This window comes from Nycticebus coucang, chromosome 8, assembly GCF_027406575.1.
Source record: "Nycticebus coucang isolate mNycCou1 chromosome 8, mNycCou1.pri, whole genome shotgun sequence".
In the NCBI taxonomy this organism is placed as follows: domain Eukaryota; kingdom Metazoa; phylum Chordata; class Mammalia; order Primates; family Lorisidae; genus Nycticebus; species Nycticebus coucang.
The window spans coordinates 94,888,389-94,906,676 of NC_069787.1; the positions used below are offsets into that span (position 1 = coordinate 94,888,389).

At 49.9% G+C, this 18,288-nt stretch overlaps 1 protein-coding gene across 6 annotated transcripts; it reads right to left on the reverse strand.

Moving 5' to 3' along the window:
• Nucleotides 1-135: 135 nt before the first annotated feature.
• On the reverse strand, nucleotides 136-12,421 carry UBA7 (ubiquitin like modifier activating enzyme 7). 6 transcript variants are annotated; one of them, XM_053599951.1, is made up of 25 exons: nucleotides 12,200-12,421; nucleotides 11,947-12,115; nucleotides 11,717-11,851; nucleotides 11,534-11,640; nucleotides 11,134-11,224; nucleotides 10,920-11,055; nucleotides 10,624-10,721; nucleotides 10,384-10,530; nucleotides 9,777-9,947; nucleotides 9,589-9,621; nucleotides 8,615-8,722; nucleotides 8,384-8,464; nucleotides 8,149-8,304; nucleotides 7,895-8,060; nucleotides 7,611-7,816; nucleotides 7,447-7,511; nucleotides 6,599-6,782; nucleotides 6,452-6,526; nucleotides 6,029-6,212; nucleotides 4,342-4,424; nucleotides 2,891-2,983; nucleotides 2,607-2,798; nucleotides 1,003-1,095; nucleotides 826-926; nucleotides 136-365 (listed from the first exon to the last, which is right to left on the reverse strand). In XM_053599951.1, exons 1-25 carry the CDS (start codon nucleotides 12,253-12,255, stop codon nucleotides 236-238), a joined length of 3,060 nt encoding a protein of 1,019 aa, XP_053455926.1. In that variant the 5' UTR covers nucleotides 12,256-12,421; the 3' UTR covers nucleotides 136-235. The 6 variants fall into 6 exon arrangements, with proteins under 6 accessions (XP_053455926.1, XP_053455927.1, XP_053455928.1 ...); XM_053599952.1 differs by lacking the exon at nucleotides 9,589-9,621; XM_053599953.1 differs by lacking the exon at nucleotides 6,452-6,526.
• Nucleotides 12,422-18,288: the final 5,867 nt, after the last annotated feature.

The following is an 18,288-nucleotide window of genomic DNA, read 5'->3' on the forward strand; positions in this document are numbered from 1 at the left end:
GCCCTGGGAGGGACAGGTCAGCCAGGCAAATCTTCTAAAGAGCTTTTTCTCTCCCTGTGAGGGCCTTATGCCCATGTCACATCCATGTGGATTATTACCCCATGTTCTATTATCCTCCTCTCCACTATGCTTTCTTTCAACAAGCATTTATTGAATGCCTACTGTGGGCTCAAGATTCAGGGCTTGGGATGCAGGGCTCAGTTCCTTGAGCCAGTTGATAGAGGTGGCTGCCTTGTCACAGCTCATAGTGCAGAGGTGGGAAGGCAGTATCCTCCTTTTCACCCTCACAGCTCAGCTCCAGGACCAGCACCCGCAGCCCAGGCTCAGGCACCCAGCCTGTCACCCGCTGAACCAATTCTGTTATCCTGATGGGTGCGGGGAGGGGTGGAGTTCAGGGGAGATTGGGTAGGTGAACAGACATAAGGCAGCCTGGCAAGGACTAGCGGGCACTGTCAGACCATAGGGAGCCCAAGCCAAGAGCAGGAGCAGCTCAAGACAGGAAACATCTGAAACTATTTTAAGAGGAGTTGGCGGGCGAGCAGGAGGCAGGAAGCCATGAGTCCCCTGGAAGTGAACTGTGAAAGGGGGGCCATGCAAGGTGGGAGGAAGCCAGTGGGGCTGGCCAAGCAAGCAGCTCCTGAAGGCTCTTACTCAGGTTCTCACCCCTTGCCCCACCCCCAGCCCATTTGCTGGCTCCATGTGGTAAAAGAATGCTTCAAGGTGTGAGGGGGCCAGGATGGGATTGAGAAGAGAAAAGGCTGTATGTCCCCCATCCCCAATCTCCAGGTACTGGAGGGTCCTTGCTAAAGCCAGGTATAGGCTCACCTGAGGGGCAGATGCTGAGCCTGCCTTTCAGGCAACCATCCTGTTGAATAGAGCAGGGCAGGGCCATGCAACAGCATCCTCACCCTCAGCCCATGTTCCTCCTAAAGAAAGACAGGTTAGATACCAGCAGGGCAAGGCTGGGCTGAGACTAGGGGTCAAAGGAGGTACAGAGCACACCTGGAGATGGCCCAACAGTGACTCCAGGGTCCTTTCAGGCTGCCCAGCAGAAACCTTCAGGCGGTCCCAACAGGTCCACTTCAAGTGATGGAACTGGAGGGAGGGGAATGGGAAGAAGGGAGGAACTTCTTACACCCACCCCCAACATCTAACCCAGTTACTAGTAGCCTTTCCTAGAGGAAGAGCTGGACTAGAAGCAGGAAGCAGGAGCCAGAGGGTGGGAAGGTGGAAGGTGGGATCTAGGCCCAGAGTCTCAGCTCTCTCCTTGCCCATGCTGGGGCCAGCACAGGAAATGGGGCTGTGGGGCCCTGTACAGGGAAACAAATGCTAGATCACACTGGCCAATTGTGTTGGGGGAAGGCCGAGGGGGTGGTGCTTCCTGAGGAAGCCAGAGCAGGGCCCCTGCCATCTCTGATAAAGCTGCTTGTTCCTCAGATACAAGATTGGGAGCTGGAAGCCACTTCCTGTCCTCCCATCCTGCCAGGGCCTTGGACTACTCATAGGGACTCAGGGGCAAAATGCACAGTGACCACTAGAGCTCTGCTTGCTCAGAGACTCCAGCAGGGCCACAGTCCATAGAGGCCTCCTCTTCCTAACCCTTCTTTCCTTCCCTATTTCAAAAATCTTGAGGTTCTGGTGCCTAGAGGTGAGGACAGAAGAGTGATTGCCAGGCATCCAGAGACCAGGACAGGGAGCCCTGCCAGTCCCCTGGAAAACACACTGGGGTTAAGAAACTAGGCTAGAGGCAAGACGGGGGCTCCCCGTCCTCCCCCTCCACTCCAAGGACAAAGGAAGCCTGTGTGCTAGAGGTAGGGTGCCTCACAAAGGGGTTATGTGTGCTATGTCTAAAGGGACCCCAGGGTTGCTCAACAGAATAGCAGTGTTGGCCCATGACCTCTGCTCTTTCCCCTGGTGAGGGCATTCCCTTCACCCCCTCTCCTGTGTCCCAAAGAAATGCCAGCTACAGTAGAGCCTGAGCACACCACTAGAGGCCTTCACAGCCCTGTACTCACAGGAACACACACTTGTGTACCCACATGCACATCCATACATACCCACATTGAGGAACAGCCCTGCACTCCCATCTGGCACACATATGTGTGAACTTGCTCCCTCCATGTCCACACACCAGGGATGCTCAGACCCCAGTGCACTCATATACGTGATATGAATGCATAGACTCCCACAGAGCTGCAGACCCCATACCCCTGGTGACAAGCCTACTGTCTAACTCAGCTAGAAAGGGGTATGTTAGACTTTTTCTCGGGCTGGGGCCATAGTTTCCCTCCTTACCACTCCCCCCTCAGGGGTACTTCTGGGAAGGAGGGAGCTGTGGGGAATGTCTGGCTTCACTAATGAGTTAAAGGCAGCTCCTCCCAACCCGGGGCTGTGAAGGGTTGGGGGGTGGGGATGGCTGATGGCTGCTTCCTGTATCTGACAGGTCCCAGCCTGGCTTCATAGGAGGAAGGGAGCTGGAGAGAGTCTTAAGGACTCCCACATACTCAGGGTCCTGGTAAGAGCCCACAGCTGGAGTGGAGCCTATTTGGGTAGGCTCGGGGAAACCCAGGCCTAGTGGGCATAGGGGTGGGGTGTCAAGGACTCACCGTGTGGGTGGCTGGGGCTAAAGGCACCCAGCGGCTGAATTTGTTTTCAGCCAGGTGCAGGTAGCTGTGGCGAAAGGCACCAAGAGGCCGTGGCTTATCCACCACCTTATACAGTTCCAGGCCCACCAGGCCTGCCACAGCTGTTGTAGTGGTGACAATGGCTGGAATAATCTGGCCCACAATTCGCTTGCACTGCCAAGGACAGAAACTTTGGTCTAGGCCTAAGATGCAGAGCAAGGATTCAGCCTCCACCTCTAGGCCTGAGCCCCAAAGGGCAGGGTTACCTGGGCACGGCTGACTGATGAGATTCCATAGTTCTGAGATCGTAGGCTGGCTGCTGCTGTCACAAAGTCCACATGGAAATTGCTGTCATTATCCTGTGAGACTCAAGGCACAGTAGTGTTAACACTGCAACAGTGGGGTGGCTCCTGTGTCTCAAAGGAGTAGGGCACCAGCCCCATATGACGGAGGTGGCAGGTTCAAACCTGGCCCCAGCCAAAAATTGCAAAAAAACCCAACACTGTAACAATGCCTCTCACTGTGGCCAACAGTGTGCTAGTGTACTGGTCTTAACACAGTCCTGTGAGATGGGTGCTCACCATCTCCTCACTTAGCAGATAGTGAAGCTAAAGTTCAGGGAAGGAGAGCTGCTTCCAGGGCCCTGATGGAAAACTCAAGCTCAAGAACTCCAAAGCTCCAAACTCCCCTCTAAACTTCTCACCTTCCCTCACAACCTCCACACCTCCTTACTACCACTTGGGCTGTCACCTTTTCTTTTTTCTTTCTTTTTTTTTTTTTTTGAGACAGAGTCTCACTTTGTCCCCCTCGGTAGAGTGCCATGGTGTTACAGCTCACAGCAAACTCTAACTCTTGGGCTTAAGCAATTCTCTTGCCTCAGCCTCCTAAGTAGCTGGGACTACAGGTGCTTGCCACAACTCCTGGCTATTTTTTTTTTGTTGCAGTTGTCATTGTTGTTTAGCTGGCCCAGGCTGGGTTCTTTTTTTTTTTTTTTTTGTAGAGACAGAGTCTCACTGTACCGCCCTTGGGTAGAGTGCCGTGGCATCACACGGCTCACAGCAACCTCTAACTCTCGGGCTTACGCGATTCTCTTGCCTCAGCCTCCCAAGCAGCTGGGACTACAGGCGCCTGCCACAACGCCCGGCTATTTTTCTGTTGCAGTTTGGCGGGGGCTGGGTCCGAACCCGCCACCCTCGGCATATGGGGCCTGCGCCCTACTCACTGAGCCACAGGCGCCGCCCCAGGCTGGGTTCTAACTGGCTAGCCTGGGTATATGTGGCCAGCGCCCCACCCACTGAGCTACAGGCACTGCCTTTTCTTTTTTTTTTTTAAGACAGAGTCTTACTTTGACACACTTGGTAGAGTGCCATGGTGTTACAGCTCATAGCAACCTCAAATTCTTGGGTTCAAGAGATTCTCTTGCTTCGGCCTCCTGAGTAGCTGGGGCTACAGGCTCCTGCCACAATGCCCAGTTATTATTTTATTTTTTTGGAGACAGAGTCTCACTTTGTCACCCTCAGTAGAGTGCCATGGCATCATAGTTCGTAGCAACCTCAAACTATTGGGCTCAAGTGATTCTCTTGCCTCAGCCTCCCAAGCAGCTGGGACTACAGGCACCCACCACAATGCCTGGCTATTTTTAGAGGTGGGGTCTCATTCTGGCTCAGGCTGCTCCCTGTGAGCTCAGGCAACCCACTCACCTCAGCCCTATCCTCACCTTTTCAAATATCAGAGGCTTCAGGAGAGAGCCTATGCTCCAAACTTCCAGGACATTATGTAGTTCCTTCATCTGCTCAGGGCCTGTCAGGGGAGAAGGCATATTGGGACAGTTCTTAGGCCCTGTCTCCTGTATTCTTCCAGGAGCCTATTACCTATTCTTTTTTTTTTTTTTTTTTTGTAGAGACAGAGTTTCACTGTACTGCCCTTGGGTAGAGTGCCGTGGCGTCACACGGCTCACAGCAACCTCTAACTCTTGGGCTTACGCGATTCTCTTGCCTCAGCCTCCCGAGCAGCTGGGACTACAGGCGCCAGCTACAATGCCCGGCTATTTTTTTTGTTGTTGCAGTTTGGCCGGGGCTGGGTTTGAACCCGCCACCCTCGGCATATGGGGCCAGCGCCCTACTCACTGAGCCACAGGCGCCGCCCTCTTTTTTTTTTTTTTATATGAAAGGTTTTTATTGATGAGGGAGGGATGCTGCAGAGCAGCACCAAGGAGGAGAGAAAAGAAGAGACAGAGGGGAGAAAAGAGAGAGAGAGAAAAGAGAGAGGAGGGGAGAGAACCCTATTACCTATTCTTGATTTCTTTTTTTTTTTTTTGAGACAGAGTCTCAAGTTGTCCCCCTGGGTAGTGTCATGGTGTCATAGCTCACAGCAACTTCCAACTCAGACTCAAGCGATCCTCTTGCCTCAGTTTTTCTGTTTTTAGTAGAGACAGGGTCTTGCTTTTGCTCAGGCTGTTCTCAAACTCGTGAGCTCAAACAATCCACCCGCCTTGGGCTCTCAGAGTGCTAGGATTACAGGTGTAAGCCACTGCACCTGGCCCCTATTCTTGATTTCTGCCAATCCTATTAGTTACTACTTTTCTTTTTTTGCAGTTTTTGGCCAGGTCTGGGTTTGAACCCGCCACCTCTGGCATATGGGGCTGGCGCCCTACTCCTTAGAGCCATAGGCACCACCCTACTTACTACTTTTATGTATGTATGTATTTATTTATTTAGAGACAGAGCCTCCCTCTGTCACCCCAGTTAGAGTGCAGTGAGTCATCATAGCTCACTGCAACCTCAAACTCCTGGGCTCAAGGGATCTTCCTACCTTAGGCTCCCAAGTAGCTGAGACTACAGGTGCAGGCCACCATGCCTGGGTAATGTTTTCCATTTTTAGTAAGGATGGAGTCTTGCTCTTGTTCAGGTTGATCTCAAACTCCTGAGCTCAAGTGATCCTCAGCCTCTCAGACTGCTAGGAGCCACTACACCCACCCCACTTAATACTCCTGGATCAAATCAAGAAGCCCCCTTAATTAATGCTTCCATTTCCTCCCTAGCAGTCTCAGTCTTCCCCCATGTGTGTATGCTTGGGTGTACACACATGCATGTACATTTATATGACTCTGTCTGGGGGCCATAGCTATCTACTCCCCAAAACCCAGTGGATTTTATTATTTATTTGCTTATTTGGCTGAGCATCTCCCAAGAGAACTGAGACTTGGGATAGGCAGGAGAGAAAAAGCCTACTGAGGGACCAGACGATGGGCCTAAATATACTGAGAAGCAAGGTCAGAGGGACTGAGAGGTAGCTGATTGGCTGAAGGTCTTCAGGCCCTATTTTCCTTCAGCAGCACAGGCTAAGGATAGGGCAAGAATAGGCCTTTGATTAGCAGCATGTGGGACTAGGGGCAGGGGTCTCACCAGACTCTGCAGAAGCCAAAGCCAGCTCTAGGTTACTGGTGAAGATGGAGGCCAGGTGCTGAGAGTCAGGCTGTGGCAGCAGCTTCAGCATCTCCCTGAGTGTAGTCTGGTCTTGTGAGCCAGGCAGCCCATGCATCTGGGCATATAGGTTGGCAGCCGCCAGCACATAGAGGAGGTGTGTGTCCTGAAACCAGACCAAGAGCAGAAGCAGATGCATGTATGTCAGTGAGCATGTACAGGTGCATGGGGTGAGGGCCACTGTCTGTTTGTGGATCTGTTTAAGTGCCTGCTTCTGCCTTACATATGGACACCCACATGTGCAGAAACGTGGCTCTCTGTCAGCATCTGTGCATCACTACAGGTGCCCACCACCACATTAGATGCCTCCTAATGCTCTTGGTATTCCCCAGGGAACCCACTCACTTGGCTGATGTCAAACTCCAGGGGGTGGGGACACTGTTTGAGACCAAACCAGAAGGGAGTTCCATCCTCAAGCACCTAGAGAAATAGAGGCTGCTGGGCTCTGAGTTTCCTCCTGAGCCCTCAGCCTCCCAAACCCTAGCGACTTACTTTATCGGGTGGAAAGTGCCTCAGGAGCTGTTTGATGCCATAATGGAATCGTAGTTGCCAGTGGCCAAAAGCCCACACTACACAGTCTTGCCAGCTCTGTGGACGTGCTCTCAGGACTCCCAGCACTGGCTGCAGTAAGGTCAATGTCTGTGGCCCATTCATATCTGCCAGGGAAGTGAATCCCCTGCAAAGAGAGGAAGAAGTTTGAGACTAAGCCCCACAGACTCTTTTTTTTTTCTATTTTGAGACAAAGTCTCACACTGTCACCTTCAGTAGAGTGCCATGTGCCATGGAATCATCATAGCTCATAGCAACCTCCAACTCTTGGGCTCAAACAATCCTCTTGCCTCAGTTTTTCTAGTTTTAGTAGAGATGTAGTCCTACTTTTGCTCAGGCTGGTCTTGAACTCCTGAATTCAAGCAATTTACCCACCCACCTCAACCTCCCAGAGTACTAGGATTATAGGTACGAGCTGCTGGCCTGGCCTAAGTTCCATAGATTCTTTTTTTTTTTTTTTTTTTGAGACAGAGTCTCACTTTGTCACCCTTAGAAGAGTACTGTGGCGTCATAGCTCACAGCAACCTCTAACCCTTGGGCTCAAGTGATTCTCTTCCCTCAGCCTCCCTAGTTGCTGGGACTACATTTGCCCACTACAACACCCGGCTATTTTTAGAGACGGGATCTCACTCTGGCTCAGGCTGGTATCGAACCTATGAACTCAGGCAACCCACTCTCCTCAGCCTCCCAGAGTGCTGGGAATATAGGCCTGAACCACCACATCGGGCCAGCCTCATAGACTCTTGTGCTGGGAGCCCTGGACTCCCATCTACCTCTGTCGATGGCCTTACTGTTGGTAGCGATTGATGGTCTCTGCAGACAGTCGGAAGAGTCCCTCAAACTCATCCCGAGCCCACTATGGAGGAGGGAGGAACAATGAGATATCAGGTGGAGAAGATGTCTACAAGCTGAGGGCTGACCTGGGTGGAGTGGGGGTCTTCAGGGTGCTTCCCACCTTTAGAGTATGCTCGACTGTGGTGGGGAAGTGCCGCACAGTACAGAGAGGGTGGGAGGCATCCTCAGAAGCTACAGCTGAAGCAGGGGCACTGTAGCCCTCAGTCACATGTGGCACGAACACTGAAGCACTGCCCCAGGTACCCTGTGTGCCTGCCTCCAGCAGTGGCTTCAGATAGTGGGTACAGCGAGCAGCTACATAGTGCCCTAGAAGGGGGCAGAGGGTCAGAAATGGAGCTGGCACAGTCTTAGGTAAGGGGCTGAGCTGCAAAATTGAGCACTCACGGGCCTGGAAACTATCCAGGGCAGCAGCCACGCCATCCACCTGGTAGAAGAAGTTGTCCCCATAGATGTGCTCTGTAGTGGGATTCAGTGGGTGGGTAAGTGCGGTTACCTTTAAGTCTGGGTTCAGAACCTGAGCAGCTGCTGCAGCCACCTCTGCCTTGGGCCTCTAGGAAGAAGGAAGGAAGATATTGGGTGGGGGAGCTATATGAGAGAATGATTTGGGATGCAAGGGTGTGGGGAGTGCCAGGACTTACACCAATATCCTGGGTCCTGAAGAGGAACTGTCGGCTGAGGTTGGAGTGCTCTACATGGTCCATGTCAGCAACAGTTAACGCTCCACTGCCTCCAGCCCCAAGGCCCATTAGGGCAAAAGCTTTGAGCAGTTCACAGCCAATGGCACCAGCACCCACCTGTTGGCAAGAGCAGCCTTAGCCAGAGGGCCTTGTCCAGACCTCCCAAAGGCACTCCCTACCTCACCCCACAACTCACCAGCAGGTAGTGCTGACAGCTCAGTTTCTCCTGAAAACCAGCCCCAAACACTGCAATTTGCCCATCATAGCGGCAGTCTCTCTAGGGACACAGATGGGGTCAGTGATGAGTACTGGCCTGAATCTCCTTCTTACATTGAGTTTTCTGCATCAGGACCTCAGGACCATTCCCCATGTTTCTTCCCTAGCCTTGATTTTGGACAAGGTTTGCAATCCCACACCAAGCTCTCACCGGAGTATAGTCCTCAGGATTCTGAAGGAGCTCCCCATCTTCTGGAAGACAGTCGAGGGCATCAAAGTACAGCCACTGGTCCAAAGGCATGAACTTCCTGGAGATTGCCTAGGGGTGGCACTTCAGGCTAGAGATTCCTGCCAATTCTTTTTTTTTTTTTTTGTAGACAGAGTCTCACTTTGTCCAGTGCTGTTGCATCATCGCTAACAGCAACCTCAAACTCTTGGGCTCAAGCAATTCTCTTGCCTCACCCTCCCAAGTAGCAGGACTACAGGCACCTGCCACAACACCTGGCTATTTTTAGAGACAGGATCTCACTCTGGCTCAGGCTGGTCTCCAGCCTGTGAGCTCAGGCAATCCACTCGCCTCAGCCTCCCAGGGTGCTAGGATTACAGGACCCCCTCCTCCTGCCAATTCTTTTTTTTTTTTGAGACAGCGTCTTAAACTAAACTATCCCCCTGGGTAGAGTGCTTTAGCATCATAGCTCATAGCAACCTACAACTCTTGGGCTCAAGTGATCCTCTTGCCTCAATTTTTCTGTTTGTAGTAGAGACAGGGTCTCACTTTTGGCTCAGGCTGGTCTCAAACACGTGAGCTCAAGCAAAGCATCTGCCTCAGGCTCTCAGAGTGCTAGGATTACAGGCATGAGCCACTGTGCTGGCCCTCCTGGCAATTCTTTTTTTTTTTTGAGACAGAGTCTCAAGCTGTTGCTCTGGGTAGACTGCCATGGCGTCACCATAGCTCACAGCAACCTCCAACTCTTTGGCTCAAGCGATCCTCTCGCCTCAGTTTTTTTTTTTTTTTTCCAGTAGAGACAGGGGTCTTGCTCTGGCTTAGGCTAATCTCGAACCCGTGAGCTCAAGCAATCCATCCTCCTTGGCCTCCCAGAGTGTTAGGATTACAGGCATGAGCCACCACACCCTGCCCTCCTGTCAATTTTAACCCCTCAGACCCTAGCTAGAGGTTATACGCACATTGGTGAAGCCTCTAGGGCAGCAGTTCTCAACCTGTGGGTTGCGACCCACAGGAACTATATTAAAGGGCCATGGCATTACGAAGGTTGAGAACCACTGTTCTAGGGTGACTGTGTGGTACTGGATGCCCTCTAGCACATACTCTGACCTTGACAAATTCTGAGTCATCCTCCACCCCCATCAAGTACCTTCAGCACTTCCTGGGCAGCCACTGCACCCATCATGGCTGCCATGGGACTCAAGACACCAGAACTAGTCAGGGCAAACGTCCGCACCAAGACTTCATCCAGTGGCTGTTCCTCTGTCCCCTTTATTGGTTCCAGGTCCTGGGCCAGGCGTACCACTATCTCTGCATCAACCTGTGGGGTGGGATTCTGTAGGCATAGTGACCTCAGCCTGAGGACCAACTCCCACTCCAATCCTTCAGGCAGCTATCCATCCTGTTCCACAGAAGGGGAAGCAGAAGCCTGAAGAGGAAGGCCTGGCTTCATTTCCAGCCTGTGCAGCACCCCTAGAAATGCCTGGACCAACAGCAGCCCTGGAGGCTTTGCCGATCTGAGTGTAGCTTCCATCACCAATCTGAGAGGTTAGGATGTAGTAGGGATCCCCATAATGCATTCCTGGCACTTCCATGGAACCAGCCTGTAGTCTAGAGATAGTGTTTTTTATCTCCTCTTGATGACTGGGAAAACTTCCTCTGGGATTCAAACTTGGATCTGCGAATGGTCATTGTCATCTGACAAGTGAAACCTCAATAAGACAGAGGGTGGAGGTGGGGGCAACAGGGTCACTCACAGAATCCCAGGGCTTGGGTGGTCGGCCATTGAGGTGCTGAAACATATGCAGTGCACGGAAGGCCTGATGCAGGCAGTGGGCACGGTGGACTACCTGGGCACCCTGGGCCACCACACGGGGCTGCAGCAGGGCGGTGTCCAGGGGCTCCTACAGGGACAATTGGCTCAGGGTCAGGTCCAGAACACTTGTGGGCCCCTCAGGGCACCCAAGCTCCCTCACCTCAGATGCACTTGCACTCACATGTCTCACAGTCTTGGGTCTCTTGACTTCAGTGACAGTCCCACCACGCAAGTAACAAGAGAAAGTTGTTGTGTCCCCAATCTCCAGGGACCCATCCTCTGGGGAAGATCCAGCCTAGTCAGCATGACCCCTGAACCTGAGTAATTTCCACACCCCATCCTATCTTGCATCTGTGTCCCAGACCTTGCTGTACTCTGAGGAAGATTGAAGGAGAATCTATCCCTAAGAACTAGGCTGCATTCAGACCCCACAGAAACTTGGCCACTGAGCTTGAAGATAGAATGGGATTGACTTACTCCGTACATGGATGGACCGGGGGGCACAGCCATTGAGTTCAATCATGCCCTCGATGCCTGAGAAAGTCACCCAGTCCTCATCATGGAATTTGTGGGTATTGGTCTCTCTCCTCAATGTGAGAATGCCAGGAGAGCCCTGGGTAGAGAAGTGGCTTGGCTCAGGGGTGCCTGTTACCTGCCTTCAGCAGGTGACTGCCCACAGCTCAGCACCCACCTGGGATATGTGCTGGATGGCAGCTGTCAAAGGTTCTGCCTCTGTGGGGTCCTGCACAGTGAAGTCCTCACCAAAGTCACAGAACAACTGCCTGGGGTGAGGTAGGGTGAGGTGGCTCACAGGTTGCAGTTAAAGGTAGGGGACCCTAGGTCAGGCTCAGAGGGCCAGACTTGGGAAAGGAATGCTAGTGTTAAAGGCTTGGGAACTAGAGTTTGAGAGGGTTACTGAAGCAGGTCTGGAATGTACAATAGGGGAACCAGAGGATGGGACTGGGAACCAGAATGAGGAGGGAATGCTGAAGGCCTGAGGTGGAATTGGAGGGGCAAGCCTGGAGCTGGGGACAGCACTGTGACCAATTGCTGGCTGTAATGTGATAGCTTGGGCAGGCAGTCTCACTTACCCCACAAGGCCCCAGGTATTAGTCACCAAAAAGTAGACTCCATGCTTATGGCAAAAGGTGCCCACCCTTAGCTGTTCCTCCAGCTTTGAGGCAGTCAGCACTACCACCTAGGTGGACATCATGATCAGCAGAACCACTTCCCAGCTTTCCCTATTGAAGGCTAGACAGGGGGATTGGGCCTACCTGGAAGTCCAACAGCAAGTCCTCAGTGATGTCACCTGTGTGCACAAAGACCTGGACAGCTCTGTTGAGCTGAGCCAAGCGCTCTTGAGAAGCTTCAGCCCTACTTCTTCCCAAATCCTGCTCTGAGAGGAAAAACTAGGGAGAAAACCAGTACAGCTTAAGCAAAGAGATTCTTCTTGGGCCTTGCCTCCACCCTGGTTTGGAAGCCCATAGCCCCCAAGGGCACTTACCTGTGCAGCCAGGTCAGACCAGCAGGTGGGGTTGGGATCATGCAGAGTGAGGCTGCCCACGCCCATCAGGACCAAGTTCTTGGCTACCTCAGCCCCCAAACCCTGTAGGCCTGACAGCAAGACCTTGGCTTCCTGAATTCTCTGCATGGCAGGTAAGCCCAACACATACCTGTGGATGGGACGTAGGAGGGCATGTAGTTATAGATTGGAGATCTCAAGGCCACCCTACTCTCTACCCCACCTCAGGCCTCACAGCTGTCTTGAATATAGTTCCTCATCCAGCAGCTTGGAAGTCTCCAGGATATCCATCCTCCAGTCTGGGGCTGAATAGCAGGCTGCAGAGCTTATAGATAGTGTCTGTGTTTGGGACGTGGTCACAGCAAGGGTCAGTGCCCCGCTGTGGCTAGTGCAAACAGGCACCAAGGTTATAGGAGTGAGAAACAGCTCACAGTTTTCTTTCTGGTTCCCCTGTCATTTCGGGGAGAAAGCAAAAGTGAAACTAAATTCTGAGCCACCCCTGGTCCCGCCTCCAGACCAGAACAGATGCCAGCCCTGGGTGGGCTGATTGAGAGCTATCATCTGGGATAAGTCCCAGGACTTTGAGAGGTGATCAGTCACTGAATGTTAGACCATAGGGTGGGAGGTATAGGGGAGCCACAACTGCATGTCTTTACTTTTCTTTTCAATCTTTATTTTGAAATAATTTTTTTTTTCTTTTTTTGAGATAGAGTCTCACTTCGTCACCCTCAATAGATTGCCCTGGTGTCATGGCTCATAGCAACCTCAAACTCTTGGGCTCAAGTGATCCTGAGTAGCTAAGACAGGTGCCCACCACAATGCCTAGATATTTTTTTTTTTTTTGAGACAGAGTCTCACTTTGTCAACCTCAGTAGAGTGCTGTGGCGTCATACAGCTCACAGCAACCTCCAGCTCCTGGGCTTAGGTGATTCTCTTGCCTCAGCCTCCAAGGATTTTTTTCTTTTTTGAGACAGAGCCTCAAGCTGTCGCCCTGGGTAGAGTGCTGTGGCATCACAGCTCGCAGCAACCTCCAACTCCTGGGCTCAAGTGATTCTCCTGCCTCCACCTCCCAAGTAGCTGGAATTACAGGCGTCTGCCACAACGCCTGGCTATTTTTTGGTTGCAGCTGGCTATTTTTTTGTTGCAGTTTGGCTGGGGCTGGGTTCAAACCCACCACTCTTAGTATATGGGGCCATTGCCCTACTCACTGAGCCACGGGCACCGCCCCGAATTTTTTTTTTTTTGAGAGAGTCTCACCATGTCATCCTTGGTAGAGTGCTGTGGTGTCACAGCTCACAGCAACCTCAAACTTTTGGGCTTAAATGATTCTCTTCCCTCAGCCTCCCGAGTAGCTGGGACTACAGGCACCTGCCACAATGCCTGGTTATTTTTAGAGATGGGGTCTCGCCCTAGTTCAGGCTGGTCTGGAACTCGTGAGTTTAGGCAATTCTTTCACCTCAGCCTCCCAGAGTGCTGTGATTACAGGCATGAGCCACCATGCCTGGCCCAGTCATTAAGTTCTTTTTTGTTAATTGAGGAGAAATTAATATAACATAATCATTTTAAAATGTACAATTCTGGGTGGCACCTGTAGCTCAGTGAGTAGGGCACCGGCCACAAACACTGAGGCTGGCGGGTTCAAACTTGGCCTGGACCAACCAAAACAACAATGACAACCGCAACTACAAAAAAACAGCCTGGTGTTGTGGTGGGCGCCTGTAGTCCCAGCTACTTGAGGCAAGAGAATCGCTCAAGCCCAAGAATTGGAGATAGCTGTGAGCTGTAACGCCATGGCACTCTACCCAGGGTGACAGCTTGAGACTCTCTCTCAAAAAATAAACATAAATAAAAATAAAATGTACAATTCAGTGGCATTTCGTGTATCCACAATGACCATCACCTCCCTCCAGTTTCAAAATTTGTCATCACCCCAGAACACCCCAAACACATTGAGTAATTGCCACACATCCCTCACCCCCAGTGTGATCCACTAGCAAACTCTAATATGCTTTCTGTCTCTAGGGATCTGCCTATTTTGGATATCTCATATAAAAGGAATCATACAAAATGCAACGTTTTGTGTCTGCTTTCTTCCACTTACCGTATTTTGAGGTTCTCTGAAGTTGTAGCCTATATCAATATTTTATTCCTTTTTATGGCTGAATAATAGTCCAAATATATATAGTATTTATATACTGCAATTTGCTATCCATTCATCTGTTGGCGGACATCTAGGTTGTTTTCACCTTTGGCTATTGTTAAATACTTAAGTACCTATTTTCAATTTTGAGGGCTGTAATTCTAGAAATAGAGTTGCTGGATCATATGGTAATTGTGTTTAACTTTTAGAGGGATCACCAAACTGTTTTCCACATTTTATTTATTTTTTTGAAAGCCTCACTGTGTCACCCAGGATAGAGTGCGGTAGCATCATAGCTCACAGCAACCTCAAACTCCTGGGTTCGAGCCATCCTTTTGCCTTGGCCTCCCCAGTAGCTGGTACTACAGGCGCCCACCATGACACCTGGCTAGTTTTTCTATTCTTAGTAGAGACCGGGTCTCACTTTGCTCAGGCTGATCACAAATTCCTGAGCTTGGGTGAGCCACCCACCCAGTCTCCCAGAGTGCTAGGATTATAGGCATGAGCCACTATGCCCAAGCATGCTTTTTTTTTTTTTTTTTTATCTTTTTGATAATAGCTATCCTGGTGGTTGTGAAGTGGGATCTCATTGCAGTTCTGATTTGCATTTCTCTAATGACATGGAGCTTTTTTCATGTGTTTACTGGTAATTTATATACTTTCTTTGGAGAAATGTTTATTCAAGTCCTTTGACCATTTTTGAATTGGGATTTGTTGTTAATACATTCTGAATATTGATCCCCCATCAGTTATATGTTTTCTTCCATTCAGTTGGTTGTCTTTACATTCTCTTGATAGTCTTCTCTGATGCAAAAAAGCTTTTAAATTTGAAAAAGTCTAATTTATCTACTTATTTCTTCTGCTATCTGTACATTTCTTTATTTGAGACAGAGTTTCATTTTGTTGCCCTTGGGAGAGTGCTGTGGCATCACAGCTCTCAGCCTCCTGAGTAGCTAGGACTATAGGCGCCTGCCACAATTCCTGGTTATTTTTAGAGACAAGGTCTCACTCTGGCTCAGACTGATCTTGAACCTGAGCTCAGGTGATTTGCCCACCTCAGCCTCCTAAGTGCTGGGATTACAGGCATGAGCCACGGCACCTGGCCCTGTAGTTTCAGAAATAGTTAAAAAAAATCATTGCCAAATCCAAAATCATGAAATTTTTCCTGTGTTTTCTGCTAAGAGGCTAATAGCTTTAGCTCTTAAGTTGAAGTCTTTGATCCATTTTGATTTAATTTTTGTATATAGTATAAGGGAGGGGTCAACTTAATCCTTTGCATGTGGATATTCAGTTTTCCCAGCATCATTTGTTGAAATGACTGTCTTTTCCCCATTGAATAGTCTTGTTGTACTTGTTGAAAATCAATTGGCCATGTATGTCAGGATTTATTCCTGTGGTCTCTAGTCTATATATCTATATATTGTTGGTTTGAGGTAGGTTGTTTTTTTTTTTTTTTTTTGAGACAGTCTCACTCTGTTGTCCTAGATAGGGGGGTCAACCTAAACCACAGCAATCGCAAACTCCTAGGTTCAAGTGATCCTCTTGCCTCAGCCTCTTTGATAATTGGGACTACAGGTGACCACCACAATGCCCAGCTAATTTTTCCATTTTTAGTAGTGATGGAGTCTGGCTCTTGCTCAGGTTAGTCTAGAACTCTTGAGCTCAAGTGATACTCCCACCTCAGCTTCCCAGAGTACTAGGATTACAGGCATGAGGTTCTGGAATTGAAGCAATCCCTGATGGCTTTTTGTGGCTGTTGACTACTCTTGTGTCTCATGTGAATCTCCAGGCAACCCACTGCCTTTGGAGTCCAGAGAGTTTTCAGGCTCTTGTCTCCCTTTCTGGCCAGGGCACTCTCCCAGATGCAGGGGTCCCTGGAATTTACATTTTTCTTCCTAGCATGAGGTATGAATTTACTTTTCTTTATTCATACCTTCACACCTGAGCAATCTGCCTTGGTCAGATTCACAACCATCAGAGCAGAAAACTGTTCATAGAGGTTCACTAGGAGCAGGGCCATTTGCAATATCAGTAGTCATTTGCACCTGGCATCTTGCCTTTTAACTTGGTGCCAGATTTTGGATCCAGGTTTATAAGTCCACTAATTTTGCTCTTCTTTTTCCAGATTATTTTGACTATTTGAAATTCTATAAGAAATTTATTTTATTTTGAGACAGAGCCTCAAGCTGTTGCACTGGGTAGAGTGCTATGGCATCACAGCTCACAGCAACCTCCAACTCTTGGGCTCAAGTGATTCTCTTGCCTCGGTCTCCCAAGTAGCTGGGACTACAGGTGCCCGCCACATGCCCAGCTATTTTTTGGCTACTACTTTTATAGTTGTCATTGTTATTTGGCAGGTCCGGGCTGAATTTGAACCCACCAGCTCTTTTTCTGTAAAGACAGAGTCTCACACACACACACACACACACAAAAAAAAGACAGACTCTCACTTTATTACCCTCCATAGAGTGCCGTGGTATCACACAACTCACAGCAACCTCCAGCTCCTGGGCTTAGGCGATTCTCTTGCCTCAGCCTACAGAGTAGCTGGGACCACAATGCCCGGCTATTTTTTTGTGGCAGTTTGGCAGGGGCCGGGTTCAAACCTGACACCCTCGGTATATCGGGCCTGCACCCTACCCACTGAACCATAGGTGCCACCCAAAACTGTCTTTCTTTTTTTTTGAAGTTTTTGGCCCGGGCTGGGTTTGAACCCACCACTTCCAGCATATGGGGTTGGCGCCCCACCCCTTTGAGCCACAGGCACCGCCCCCAAGACTGTCTTTTTTTTTTTGTAGAGACAGAGTTTCACTTTATTGCCCTCGGTAGAGTGCCATGGCATCACACAGCTCACAGCAACCTCCAACTCCTGGGCTTAAGCGATTCTCCTGCCTCAGCCTCCCGAGTAGCTGGGACGACAGGCGCCCGCCCAACGCCCGGCTATTTTTTTGTTGCAGTTTGGCCGGGGCTGGGTTTGAACCCGCTACCCTCGGCATATGGGGCCGGTGCCCTACTCATTGAGCCACAGGTGCCGCTCTTCTTTTCTTTTTTTTTTTTTTAAGAGATAAAGTCTCACTTTGTTGCCTTCGGTAGAATGCCGTGGCATGACAGCTCACAGCAACTTCCAGCTCCTGGGTGTAGGTGATTCTCTTGCCTCAGCCTCCTGAGTATTGGGACTACAGGCACCTGCCACAATGCCCAGCTATTTTTTCATTGCAGTTTGGCCAGGGCTGGGTTCAAACCTGTCACCCTTGGCATATGGGGCCGGTGCCTTATCCACTGAGCCACAGGCGCTGCCCCGATCTTCTTTAATTTCTTTTATCAGAGATTTATAGTTTCCTTCACATAGATCTTTTATATATTTTAGGCATAGATTTACACCTAAATTTTTTTTGGTGCTAATGTAAATGGCATTGTGTCTTTAATTTTTAATTCCAGTTGTTCATTGATGCTATATTAGAAAGTGGTTGGGGCTGGGCATGGTGGTTCAAGCCTGAAATCCTAGCACTTTGGGAAGCCAAGTGGGGAGGATAGCTTGAGGCCAGGAGTTCAACACCAGCTTAAACAACATAGTGAGAACCTATCTCTAAAAAATGAAAAGTAGGGTCGGCACCTGTGGCTCAAAGGAGTAGGGTGCTGGCCCGATATGCTGGAGGTGGCGGGTTCAAGCCCAGCCCCAGCCAAAAACTGCAAAAAACAAAAAAATTAAAAAAAAAGAAAAGAAAAAAAGAAAAGTAGCCGGGTGTGGTGGGTACACCCACAGTCCTAGCTATTCAGGCTACAGCAGGAAAATGGCTCAAACCCAGGAATTTGAGGTTACTTTGAGCTAGGCTAAGGCCATGGCACTGCATCCTGGGGCAACAGAGGGAGACTCTGTCTAAAAACAAAAAAGGGGGAGAGAACTGAATATTTTAAGTATATTCTTATGGTAATTCTGGAAATCTTATTCTCCCATTCCTCAGAGATTGCTAAATTTTGTTGAGGGCTGGAGTCACCTATTTATGATTTTTTTCCAAACTATTTATTACACAGTGTTCCTTACATGTTGTCACAGAAATTTCTGTTGTTATCTGCAGTCAGCTAGTGAGTGACCTGACAAAGACTTTTTTCTGGCTTAAAAAAAAGTCATGGGCTCTCTAAATCTTCTGAAAGATGCCCAGGAGGGAGATAGGGACTATGGGAGT